The sequence below is a fragment of the Mercenaria mercenaria genome, chromosome 7, assembly GCF_021730395.1.
Source record: "Mercenaria mercenaria strain notata chromosome 7, MADL_Memer_1, whole genome shotgun sequence".
NCBI lineage: Eukaryota > Metazoa > Mollusca > Bivalvia > Venerida > Veneridae > Mercenaria > Mercenaria mercenaria.
In genome coordinates, this window is record NC_069367.1 from 28,816,579 (window position 1) to 28,830,456 (window position 13,878).

Genomic DNA, 13,878 nt, shown 5'->3' on the forward strand with positions numbered 1-13,878 from the left:
TTTTCAAGAGCTAGCTTTATGAATATGGGCTTAGATGTTTGGTATGTTATTAATACTGTTTGCATTGCATTGCAACAGTTTATTTGCCTTGACACCCCCCTCTCTCTCTACAGTTTCAACTTAAACACTTTAGATATTTTTTCGTTCATTTCAGCAGCTGCGTTATAAAACTTTATACAGGGTTTGAAATCAGGTCAAAAGTAATGTGTTATTTTCCGTATGTATTGCATTTGCAACTTACAGAAATGTCTGCATTTGACTGGAGCATTAGATGACCGGCATAGCTTCTTTGTTCTTCTTTGTTCGTAATTCGCATGTTGTTTATAGAGAGGACTCAAATTCAGCATTAAAATTAATCTGAGGAGATATCAAGCTATCTTAAATACCAGGTATACCAGGTCTTTTCCTACGGGCTACAATTAAAAAATGATTTTGGCTGAAATGAATTGCTTGATACTTTTAAAACATTTATTTAAATAATTGTAGTAACATTTGAAATTTTGAAAAAGAGAAAAACAAACGCAAAAGGGCACACCGGCTCGTTTAACAGTATTTCAAACTTTATTGTTCCTACGAAAATGGTAACCGAAGGTTGCTCCCCTCTCATCTATGTGGATCTAAAACCGTGCTTTGAGTGTAGAGTTCTCTATGTGAGAAGACCGTTCCGTTTGCTTGCGAAAGGTCGGTTGTTCTACCAAAGTGCTCACCAATGCCTGAAATAATACCCTTAGGGTCACCTGGGGTCAGCTTCCAACATCTATAGCTGTAAAAGTCTTCATAGAAAATAAACCTTTTTTTTATTTGGTGTTACGTGAAACCAAACAAAATTCACTTATATGGTTGCATCATCTATTCCAAGAAGAATAACATCTGCGGTTGTCGTAAAGAGAGGTCGGCATAAAAAAAGTATGGTAGGCGAGCTTCCTGATGATCGAATTTCATTTTAGTACTACTGTTTCTCAATGGTAAATTAAATTACATACACGGTATATCTGATCAATTGGGTTCTCTTTCTATTTCATGGCTGCTTTCCCTTTTATAATCTCAATTACAAAGAGCATTATCCAGTTATGCTTATAATTAAAAGTTTTCGAAGAATTTAGTCAATACCGTGCATGGTCATATCTGCTACAAATTGTCAACGAAATCAAATTATCTGTAAGGCATTAAGGCAGAACGATTTATTGAACAAAGGCACAAGCAACTCACAACAGTAATTGGTACACGAGGATACAAAACAAATATACCTCAGCACTGCTGCTTAATGATTTTGATGGTATATCTAATAAAGCATTTATCATACTGGTGTTTACAGCATTAGGAGGGACTGCTACAGAATATAGGTGTGGAAAGTCATACATGCAGGGGTTCTTCTTTTACATTTTTATTAATACACTCCTTTTTATTCATTAAACATTTTTATGATTCCAGTGACTGGTTTCAGGCAGGCAAACTAATAATTATTGTAAAATATAGACTAGGTTGTAAGGTAACAAACCACCACAGTTTTAGTATTATTGTCATACTATTTTATGATCTTTTATCATGTTGTGCATATTATACATACTGGTTTACAAATTCTACGAGTTAGTTTATTAAAGTGTATATACATTTTAAATTTAAGCAATACAATATAGGGAGTAGGTGAGAAGATACAGATAATAATCAGCACTCTCCCGTAGAAATCTTTGTAGTATTACGCAAAAATGCAACTTAACCGCGGACGAAGCTTTCTTTTACTGTGAGCAAAAAAACCAAAAAACAACCACTGTGCCGATTTCTGTAGTAAACGCCATGAAATACGCACTACCTACTGCAAAGTGTGTTGTTAAATATGTATTTTATTTACATGATGTGAATATAAAATCTTTGCGGGAGTTATTTGTACATGTAAATACATTATTTTGGTTCTAAGTTTTGCCTGTAGCCCTGTAGCATATTTCATGAACCAAGCCATGTTCCAATGATTTTCGATATTTGAGATCTTGCTTCAGTTAATTGTGGTGGATCATTCAAAGATGATGGGTACATGTCAGCACAATGTGATGTTCCTGGAAAACCAAAAAGAACATATATACTTTTAAAATATACGTTTGTGTCAGTTGTGTTACTTGAAAGAAATGTAAATTTAATTTTTAATGTTATTTTGAAGAACATGAAAGTGATGCTACACTGCTTCTAGACGATATTAATGCAGCCGGATTGGAATGTTAAACATATTGTTACTGTTTGAAGTAATGCGCAAACGAATGTAGCCAATAGTAAATGTCTAAAGATATGAATTGATACTGAAGAAAAATAGTAAAGCATTCAGATATATCCAGACATTTTGTCTTGATGCTTTAACTGAGATCCATACAGAAACGAAGCTATACGAAATTCTACTACAATAACTGAAGTCTTGAAGAATGGCCTGGTATTCAAATGGATCAGATTAGTGCAGGTTGAACATATAAACGAGAAAAGGTATGCATTACACAACATTACCGTTAATTAGAAAGACTGCCACGTCATCCAATGTTCCAGGGGGTTTTGACAAAATACCCACGCTTCTCCAGGGATCAAGCATTCCGTTCACAAAGATCATATTAGATACTGGCAAATTAAGTCCACCGTAAAACCTGTTTGTCTCATCGCAGTTGTTCATTATCTCCGACCATTCCCAATGTGATGGCGGATTTAACACGGAGTCACATAGATCTGTTGTAAAGCTATAAAAACAGTTTTTCCGATATAGACAAGTATACAATTAGTCTCATAATAAATAAACAGAATTACCCGAAGTAGTAGATTAGACTTTTGCAGCCATGTTGTTTGCAATAATATACATTTTTACAGTAGTCAATAACGTAATTTCTGGAGAACTGAACTTATAAACTGAATTAGGCACGGCAGATGAAATAACTACGTTTAAGAAATACCTTCTCTTCTTTTCAAGAGAATAGGTATGTTACACTCAGTATGTCTTAACAATTAAAACTTTCAAAAATTATCTTTTCTACTGATCTTATCATTGTGTTTTAACTTAAAATAAACAAGAACAAATAATTCAACTCTGTCATATGGACGCTACTCAGTCCTTTAAAATACCAACTTATTTTATATTCAAAATTCAGAAACACTTGTACATTTTATTTTTATGAAATCTATCCCAATTACATGCAAAATGACGTATATGACATTTTGTTTGATCATTTTTAACTCTTCCTTGTCTTGTTTAAAACATTTGTTTCCATCTATAGCGTTCTTAATTATATGAAATGAAATGACAAAATTGGTCAACGATTTTTGATGTGGTGAAACACATAAGTTTATTTTTTCTGTTCTTTTTTTTTTTTACACATTTGTACGTTTGTTTAGCCTTTCTCGAAGTTTCATCTTGTCGAGAATCGTAGACCGACTTTGGTTAATGCAAAACTATCCCTTTTCAACTGCTGTTCTTCAGATTTAAAGGGGGCATTCTATATACTTCTGTGGGAACCTATCAACTATGTTAATCCAAATTTTTCGACAAAGCATGGACTTACTTAAATGGGAAAAGATACCACGGCCCGAAAGTCTGCCTATATGTGTACGAGCTCTGCATCCAACCAAGCTCTGAGCATGATTGATACAGCCATTGTCTATCTTAAAAGATAAAAAAAACATTTAATTACAATTATTTTGTAATTATGTTTATCTTTATATCCTAATAATAATGATGATGATAATAATAATAATAAAGACTTTATTTTAAGAGGCAACGCATTCAGGTAAAGCCTTCCAAACGAGCCCTGAAATTACATTATTATTATCAAAGTAACAAGTAAGTAGCGACACATTATTCGTCCTACCACATAAATTGGAATATTTAGAACTGAAAAAAAGCATTTACCTCAAATTAAATTTCTCAAGCAAAATTGAAGCAATTTGCAATTATATCAGCAAACTAGTTGTGACACAATCATGCAAATATTCTTTAAAAAATCCACGCAAGTTCGTTTGAGTTTGAGAAGTGTGATGCAAATGAATAATTGAAAATTAATCAAGTAAGTAGTACACTACACTTTCATCGACTTACTTCCTTTAGCAGAAACACTGTTCCAGTCTGTTTGATTGAGGGAATGAGCCAGTTTGTTATATCTTAGGCTCAAGCACTGCTCCCCGTACGTGTCTAGAATGAGTGAATTGACGTCAGCGTAACGTTGTACGCTGTTACCTCGGCTATCGTCCGTCATGATGTCACAAACTGTCTGTATTGTCGGATTTTTTCCTTTCTTACCCTATAGAGACAATAAAGAAAACACTACCTCTTCCTGTTCCTGTTACATCATACCATTCTCAGACATTACAAGACTATATAGCTAAAGCTGTTCCGTGGCTATATTCCATTAGAAGTGATGACGTGACTAACATCATCGGAGCAATAAGTGTTATTGTATATACGGGATGACTGAGTGTTTTAATGTAAAACCGAAATATCTTTTACCGAGTGAACTCCAGATGCAATATTGTTTCACGAGTCTAGTAACAGTCAGTGAAAATATAATTTCTGTTATTCAAATATTGCATGTAACATATTTTTCCTTTTTATTTCATGTTTAATATGTTCATTGGTTAACTAAATTGTGTGTATTTGAAATATTTCTTTGTAAAATTTCCATAAACATGGATATATTAAACTCATTTCAACTTCTAATTTTTAATTATTAACTTGATAAAACTAGAGCTATCACCGAAGGTGATGAATGTACACCTCGCACGCACTGACACAGTACATTACAATTTGATGCACAAAAGATTGCATAATCATTTGGACTGTATGTATAAAGTATAGTAACCAAAAAAACGAAGTCACATAACCCTGCATAATATTTTTATGACAGAATCTAATATGCACCATGCACAACTAGGGTTGGTATTGATCACTTGTATGAAGTTTCATTAAATTGTGTGCAATGGTTCGGGAGATTAGGTGCGCACAAAATTGCATATGCAGACTCTATGTATATAGCATAGCAACAAAAACAAAGTCCCATAACTCTGTATAATATTTATCTAAAAGAACGTAACATGCACCTTGCATAACAAGGGTTTGTAGAAGTTTCATTAAATTGTGTGCAAGGGTTCGGGAGATTAGGCGCGCACAAGATTGCACATGTAAAATGTATGTATATAGTAGATTAACAAAAAAAAGTCATATTACTGTGCAGAACTTTTTTCCTGAAAAAAAAAAAACAACTAACATGCACCATGCACAAGTAGGGTTGGTACTGATCACTTGTGTGAAGTTTCATTAAATGTGTGCAATGGTTTGGGAGATTAGGTGCGCACAAGATTGGATATGCAGATTCTATATATATAGCATAGTAAAAAAACAAACAAAGTCCCATAACTATGCATAATAATTATCTAAAAGAACGTAACATGCACCATGCACAACTCCTGTCGTTACTGATCACTTGCGTGAAGTTTCATTAAATTGTGTCAAGGGGATGAGAGTTGGTGCGCACAAGATTGTGTCTACTGACAGAAAGACAGACAGACAGACAGACAGACATCATTGTTGAAATAACAGTGATAAAACATAATTATATGTGGATCCTATGATTTACTATATTGTTAAATCAACAAACCAATACAAGATAGATTCCATACCAGAAAACTCCTGTTGACGTTGTTATACTGAACAACTCCGGCAAAATTTTCAGCGAGATTGTAGAAAAATACAGACAAGTCTAGAACAAAGTCATGGTTGATCTTATCACATAATCTGCAGAAAAAAGCATTTGACAAAGTTGGTTATTAAATCGCTTTAGGTTGCAATTCAGTCATGAAATCATGCTTTTAAGTTGATTGTTTCGGCAATCTTGTCATAAAGTCATGTTATATTCAATCGATTTTATTTGCATTCCAGTCACGAACTCGTGTTATTTAGTCGGTTTTATTGCAACCCAGTCATGAACTCATGTTATTTAGTCGATTTTATTTGCAGTCCAGTCATGAACTCGTGTTATGTAGTCGATTGTATTTGAAATCCAGTCATTAGGTCATGTTATTTAGTCGATTTTATTGCAATCGGGGGACGAACTCATGCTATTTAGTCGACTTTATTTGCGATCCAGTCATGAACTTATGTTGTTTAAGCGATTTTATTGCAATCAGGTCATGAACTCATGATATTTTATCGATTTTATCTGCAGAAAAACTGCATATGTCATTGACAAAATTGGTTATTTAGTCGCTTTTATTTGGAATCAAGTCATGAAATCATGCTTGTAAGTCGATTGTTTTGGCAATCTTGTCATGAAGTGATATTATTTAGTCGTCGATTTTATTTGCAGTGCAGTCACAAAATCATGTTATTTAGTCGATTTTATTGAAATTCAGCGACGAACTCATGCTATGTAGTCGATTGTATCTGCAAGATTTTATTTGCGATCCAGTCATGAACTCATGTTATTTAGTCGATTTTTATTTGCAATCCAGTCATGAACTCATGTTATTTAGTCGATTTTATTTGCAGTCCAGTCATGAACTCGTGTTATATAGTCGATTGTATTTGCAATCCATGCGCGAAATCATGTTACTTTACTTTCTTTATTAAAGTTGAAGACAGGCTTTTAGCAACTGATAGCTAATCAATGCATGTAGCAGCTGAGCTATATTCAAATGCAGATATATATTACGTTTGATTATATTAATAAATAGAATACAGATCAATTCATGTCGACATTCACCTAGTTATGTTCAAGTAATTTTCAACCGATTTGGGAAAATGTGAAACTGCAAGTCGTTAACCATATTCATGAGAACAATGGTCTAGTGGTTAAGGTGTTGGCCGCTAAACTCTGAAGGTCACGGATTCAAGCCCACTAGGTTGCGACTATACATTCTAAATGGTACTGCTTTTCCCAGGATGCGAACTACAACGTGATTAAGCTTCCATCACTAAATGGGAATAAACTAATTGGCAAAAACTCAATTTCAATTCTTGATTTTGTGTCGTATTGTGACTCTACAATGCTGGAAAATAAAGACTGACTATCATTTATTTCGGGTGTAAGTTTATATCAACAACTAGGACCTGAACGTGTTTTGTATAAGACTGTATTTTTCAGGTTCTCCCCACCAGGCATACAACTGCAGTGTTGCATTTTGTACCTCCATTCTACACTTGCTGCCGGTAATATCCAACGTTTCTGCAACATTTGCAAAGTAATCTGCAAAACGATAATGGTAGTGATATGCTTTTTACAGCATATGGAGAGACAAATAAATATTTGGTATGTATGCAACAATATTGCTGATGACAATATTATTTCATATACTAACTAACCAGTTTTGCGATTTTCAAATATACAGTCACCAATTACAGAAGATAATGGCGTATCCGTAATGCACACAAATAAGATTAAGAAACTGAAGAATATATTACTATGAAATAGAACACAAACACTTTTCCACAGGCACCAGACTTCAGTAACCTACCATGAAAATCCATCAATGCAACTATAGGAGCACTGGACGCTACCGCACCCTGTACCAAGTACGGATAACGTAATCTAGCCCATGCTGCCAAGGAACCTGCAAAAGCGATGTTATTGATTCACATATAGTTAGAATCCGAAAGGACTGACAACTTGAAAAAGAACATAACAGTTGTCATCAAACTGAAGTAATCGTTCAAACACTTTAGTTAGCTATACGGTATGAAACCATAGTATGCCAGTGGCTTAAAGCTAAACATAATCGTGATACTATTATAATGAATGATACATTCTTTTTTACACGGAAAAAATTGTTGTAGATAGGCATAAAAATGATTCATTTGTTTCGAAGAAATAGCAAAAGTCTATCATTTTACGTAAAATAAAACATACCCGCGTATGATCCGCCAAACAATATTACACTACTGTTTTTCAAGTTTCGATAAATATATAAACTTTTTAAAAAGTTTATGAATTGTGCGATGTCAGCTAACGCTTGTTTTGAATTCAGGTACTGGAGATTCGGAGTGCTAATATCCCTGAAACAGACAATTCGTCGGTATCTTATAAGTGCTATCACCTTTCAAAACTACAAAAAGCAAAAATACGGAGTCATTTGAAGTAAGTATTTTTTAAAAACGCTCGATCGGTTTACAATTTTATTGTCATTATCAACCAAATATGTTGTAGTTTGTCTTGAAAGGGAAATATAGCACCACTCATATGTATACTTTTTGTAAAATATAGATGGAAATTAAGGTCAAACTCGATACTTTTTTAATCACATCATGAAAATTTGTTACTAACGAGACAGGCTGACTTTTCCCGTAATATCGGTGTTCTAAAAGAACCAGGAAAGCTCCATGATCACTTGCGTACTGCTGCCAAGCGCCATCAACTAACCACGCGGTGTTTACTTCTTCTTCTCCACCCAGCATGAGGAAAACTGGACCTCCGGCTCTGAACGTGGCATTGTTAACAAAATATCTCTAAAAGATTGGAAAGATTTGATAATATGGAATGATGAACGAAATATCCCTGTATTGATGTAAAACATAACCTTAATATTAACTGCATTTTGCGCCTGTAATTACTGTCAATTTTTTGTATAAAGCAAGAGAAACTAATATGGAATGTTAGGCATTATGATAGGCACAATATGAATATACAGTTTAAAAGGCTTTTCTGAACAAATAAAAACAGCTGTGAAAACATTTTATACATCAAATACCAGTTATGAAACATTCTTACGTGCAATTAGGTTACACATTAATTTGATAATTTAACCTTCGGTTTACGTGACGAAGGGTGACTGTTAAAGAGGTCTAAGTTCACATATACAATGAAGAATTTAGAGTTCTTTCGCATTCACCCATCGGGAGTTACGGTACTGTTCACTAAGAAAGAAGTAAAATCATGAAAACTCTTACGATGTAGGACCACTAACCCTTTAAAGAACTTTTAGATATACTTCACTGGAGCAAAATGTTCACTTACTTGTTTCCATGTTCTGAAATCACTTCCGTCAAAATGGTTAACCTTTTGAAACTCATAGAATTGTTCATCTGGTAACGGTGTTCCTTTCAACACTTCAGGTGATCCTACTTTCCCACCATTAGGTCTGCCATTGAACATCCAGGCTTCAGCATGAATATAAAGAGATGCAACAAATGTTAAACGAAACCAATAATCCATTGCCCCGCCGCCCTTAATGTATGCAAAAATAAATCAGCAAATCGTCGCAAAGTTTATTATATGAGTGTTGCCAAGATATTCCGAAAGTTACAAACTATTTTACAAACCAGTTCTAAATCTTTATGCCTTTTCAGAACATGCGTAACAATCTAAATATTGTTTAGGCATTAGGCGAATTTAATATAGTTATTCAAATAAGTGATGCTATTATCATACCTTGGACTGTAACATTTTAAAATTATCTAATCAATTTTACACTGGGTCAGTTATCTGCTAATTAAAGTAGTTAGTCTGACTATCAAATATATAATCTAACGTAAACATTTAAACTGTTGCTAAATTTATTTTTGTTTTCGCTTTTTACTATCCAAGTCAAGTTCTGTTTTAGCTCCGAGAGTGGAATTTGATTTAAAGTTATTTTCTAGTTTTAAATATGAAGAACATACAAAAAATGAGATGAGCAACTACTATCAACAATAAGCATTTACAAAATACTGCTGATTAATGGTATCGGCGGATATAAAACGTCGTTCCCAAGGAGTGTTCAGGTGTTCGTCAGTAAAAACTCATTAGTTCGCCATAAATGTTTTGTGTCCTATTGTCTTCGTTCAAACAAACAATGACAATCGTTTGCATGTGTCTTCGAAGCATCGACATGAAGTCGCGAAATGGCAAAAAAAGCCAGCATAAAAATATGTTACTTAGGTAAACTTGAGTCTGTTTGTTTATCAAACATATTTTAAGGAAAAATGTCGTCAGTTCAGATATCAGGACAGTCTGGTAAGACTTGATGAATTCCAGCCGTTGAAAATATCCAATAGCTATTTTCACTATAGCATTTACTTGTAATGTATAAAATCCTCTTCAAATGTTTTTAAATTCTATCTTAAATAATTGTATATATAGTCAACAGTCATTGTTAAATAGCTTCCAGTTTTTATTGATGGTACACATTTATACTGTGTTTAGTTGTAGACTATACATGTACAGTGTGTACTATTTTAAATCTAATGCATAGTACTGTTAATACACATAAACATGTTAGTTTTGTTTTTATATAAACTTAATCCGGTAACTGTTAATGTTTTCAAATATGAAATTTTGGTCTAATATAACTTTAAAGCTTATAGCAACGTTGTCCGTGTGCCTCCGTGCACCCATCAGTCCGTCCAAAAATGAAAATGCTTATAGAATCTAATTCAAAAGTATTTAAACTATAATTATAAAACCTCAAATAATTGTTCATAAGCAAATGACCTTTCCTCACATTTAGTATTATCCCCCTTGATCAAGTAAAAGCAGATTTTCTCCACCAATTTATTTGAAAGAAGAAAAAAACAGTGAAGAAAATGCTTCTAATATAAAAAAGTAAGTCAGCTAGAAACACCAAACCTCACATAATTATCAATAAGCACATGACCTTTGCTCACATAATGTATTACCTCCTTTGACCTAGTAAAACAGTGTTTCCCCCCTTAATTTGGTAAAAAAAAAAATGGAAATGCTTATCATTCAAAACTTATTTCAGCTAAAATCATCATACCTCTCAAAAGTATTATTAAGCACGTGACCTTTGATTACCTAACGTATAAATCCCATTGAACCAGTAAAAGCAGAGTTTTTTTCTCTTGAATTAGTTAAAATAATGAGAATGATCATAATCTGTAAAATAATTCAATAAGAATCACCAAACCTCATATACAGACTGATTGCCACCATGCCCTTTCATCATGTGTAGTATTATTTCCCATGACCTAGTAAAAGTAGAGTCCCCCATTTATTTGGTAGAAAATAGGGATTTTTGTCAATAAACAAGTATATATATAACATATTGATGGATCTACATGGAGCTTTACCAAAATGTCCATCACTATAGAGCGATGGTTCATGTGCAATTTCGTCAGGATCACTTTATTAGCAAGAGTTACTGTCCTTTTATTATGTCACAATCCATAAAGTCCCATATTTTAAAGTATTCCATTGATGGATCTTCATGTCATTTAATACAAATATAGGGCCCTAAACGGCGGCGGTGCTTGCATATCTTCCATTAGGATCTCCTAAGTAACTGCAGAGTTGTTGTCCCTAATTGTTCAAAAATTCATGAATTTTCGCAAAACAAAGTACCCCATATCGATGGCTATTCACGAAACTTGAAAGAAATATCGATCACTATAGGGCACAGCTTTTCCGCTTAATTTTGTAAAAAGAGCAGGAACCAATAAACCGTTTCATGGTCCTTTTGTTCATAACTTGTGAATATCTGAAAATTAGATATCTTTCAAATATAGACCCCTCATTCACAAAACAGCTTAGTCGGCGGGAGATATAAATTCACTGAAATTGCTTGTTCTAAATTAAAGTTGTAGTAGAAAAGCATACAATTGTTATTTCGCATTTCGCTGTAGGAACTAATTCATGTTATTAGCTACACCATCTACTTTAATATGTAAATATGTTTATATTACAGGTCCTTGAAACGTGAAACCTTTAAAGGGACTAACCAACACCTTTTAGGCGAAAGATAATTTCTCTCAACAAGCCACAAAACGTGGTACTCTGAATGTGACAAGGGTACAAACTTATTGACATAAGATTTTTACAATATATTTTTATAAGTAACCAAAATATTGTGCAGAAGGTAGTAAACAGCCGTCAAGATGCTTTTGAAATAATGCAGAAAATTTACATTTCCCTTGCATCATTTTTACCAATATCTAACTTTTATTTTCATCCAGATTATCATTTTTCAGTGTCATATACACACTCTATGTTCTATGCCAAACTTGGTGGAAATTAATAAACATGTTGAAAATTTTCACCCAAACTGTGGACGAGTAGCTTTAAGAAAATTACCGTTTAAAAATGAGAAATTACCCCCTTGCGACAGTCTGATCAGAAACAAGTGATTATTTTACATGTTTTGCAATGATTAATAGAAATGTTAGACGGAAATTATATAATGAAAATAACTGATAATTTTTAATGGTACGAAAATATAAAATGGATTAATGTAGTTGAAACCTTTGCAAATACACGGAATTAAAAAGATCGATTGACCTGTAACAGATAAAAATGTCTTTTACACTTAATTACCACTCTTGAAAATATTGCATCTGGTGTTCGCATGGTGAAGCAGACATCATCTTTATTTTCTAGTATTACTTTTGTCAAATTTTCAACACATTAGGAATCTATTTGTAAATTAGACAAATGGTGACCTCTAATAATAGCATGCTACAACCGCAGTAATGTGACTTTTTCCTTTAGTCTTTTTAGTCTGTTCGCATTAATTATTTAGGACGGAAAGTGTGTTATGCGTCACTCATCACGAGAAAAAGACGAAATTACACTCCTTGAACAATATTCCATAGACAAAGACTTTTCCTTTTCCACACATAATTTAAGCCAATCAGACTTTGCTGAAGGCAGTATAAACATTTGAATAGAGTACAGCTGTCCTGAATTGACCTTTCTACCACGGTAACGTATAGCGTATTATTACGTACTCGTTTCTATTCCCCGTTAAGTTACAATAGTACCGGAAACGTCAATATTTTTCTATACACTGACGCCTGAATTTCATATCGGGTGCATGACGTCATTCATTGTCTGTGTTGTTGCACTATTTTTTTTTTCTATTTAGTTCAGTATTGTCAATCGTATTCAGGCTATTGAACATATTTATGATAATTACATAATATTTATACGTGTAGATGTGTATGTAATAAAAAGGTTATTATCTTTGCATCGGGAAATATGCACTCGTTCTTCAGCGGAAGAATATTGCGCTCCTAAAGTCGCGCAATATTTCCGCTGAAGAACGAGTGCATATTTCCCGAAACAAAGCTAATAACCTATAAATAGAGTATTTTTAGTTTATTTTTATAAACGAGAAAAAATGGTTTTGGACTATAAATTATTGAACTTATTTCAATATTATGTAGGTTTATCATTTTATTTCAATTGCTCTCAAGAAACGACTTTGCCTGTCAAACATGTAAATAAGTTGTGCCACAGGGTTTTATAGTGTTTATAATTCAATTTATTTACGGAAAGAAACCGAAATTACCCGACTTAACTCGTAATTAACAAGAAGTTGACGGCATAATAAAGAAATATTGCATATGTTTGTCTAGCATTTCTTCTACATATAAACGTATATTTAAGATGTAGAACGGAGAGTGACCGGATAGAAGAGAGATAACTAGAGATTTACTGTCAAAATGAAATAAAATACTAATGTCAGTCATGTTTGGTTAAACTTCTATTGTGAAAGTAAATTAATGTTGAAACTTTGAGATTTGTTCTGAAACATTATATGTTGGCAGAATGTATTGATTCCATTTTGAATTAAAATGCTCACTTAATGAAAGGATGAAATTGTTTGCTCCAAAATTTTCATATCAGTTGTCTCTTTAAACGTTTTCTTTTAAATTACCACATAAATGACTATATGTAGATATTTCATATAGAACATAGATCAGGAAGACAGACGGAATGCTGACATTTTTTAACATGGCACAGAACCATCACAATTAAAGACAAAATTTATTTAAAATAAATGACATGTGATGAATGAAATATTGCAGAATGATTAACCTTCTTCACATAAGGATTCGCTTTTTAGATTTTTTGATATTAAGTACAGTGTGCTCATGTCCATACACAGAATATTTGGAAAGAATTCTTCGGAAACCTAAGGTATGAGAAA

General features: G+C 33.2%; 1 protein-coding gene across 1 annotated transcript; it reads right to left on the bottom strand.

The window, feature by feature from the left end:
• Positions 1-1,170: 1,170 nt before the first annotated feature.
• Positions 1,171-9,396, bottom strand: LOC123554508 (putative serine protease F56F10.1). Its single transcript, XM_045344716.2, has 10 exons — positions 8,967-9,396; positions 8,277-8,458; positions 7,863-8,008; positions 7,471-7,566; positions 7,067-7,202; positions 5,638-5,752; positions 4,061-4,262; positions 3,528-3,627; positions 2,488-2,711; positions 1,171-2,051 (listed from the first exon to the last, which is right to left on the bottom strand). The coding sequence occupies exons 1-10, from the start codon at positions 9,162-9,164 to the stop codon at positions 1,942-1,944; spliced, it is 1,509 nt and encodes a 502-aa protein (XP_045200651.2). The 5' UTR covers positions 9,165-9,396; the 3' UTR covers positions 1,171-1,941.
• Between the last annotated feature and the right edge of the window lie 4,482 nt (positions 9,397-13,878).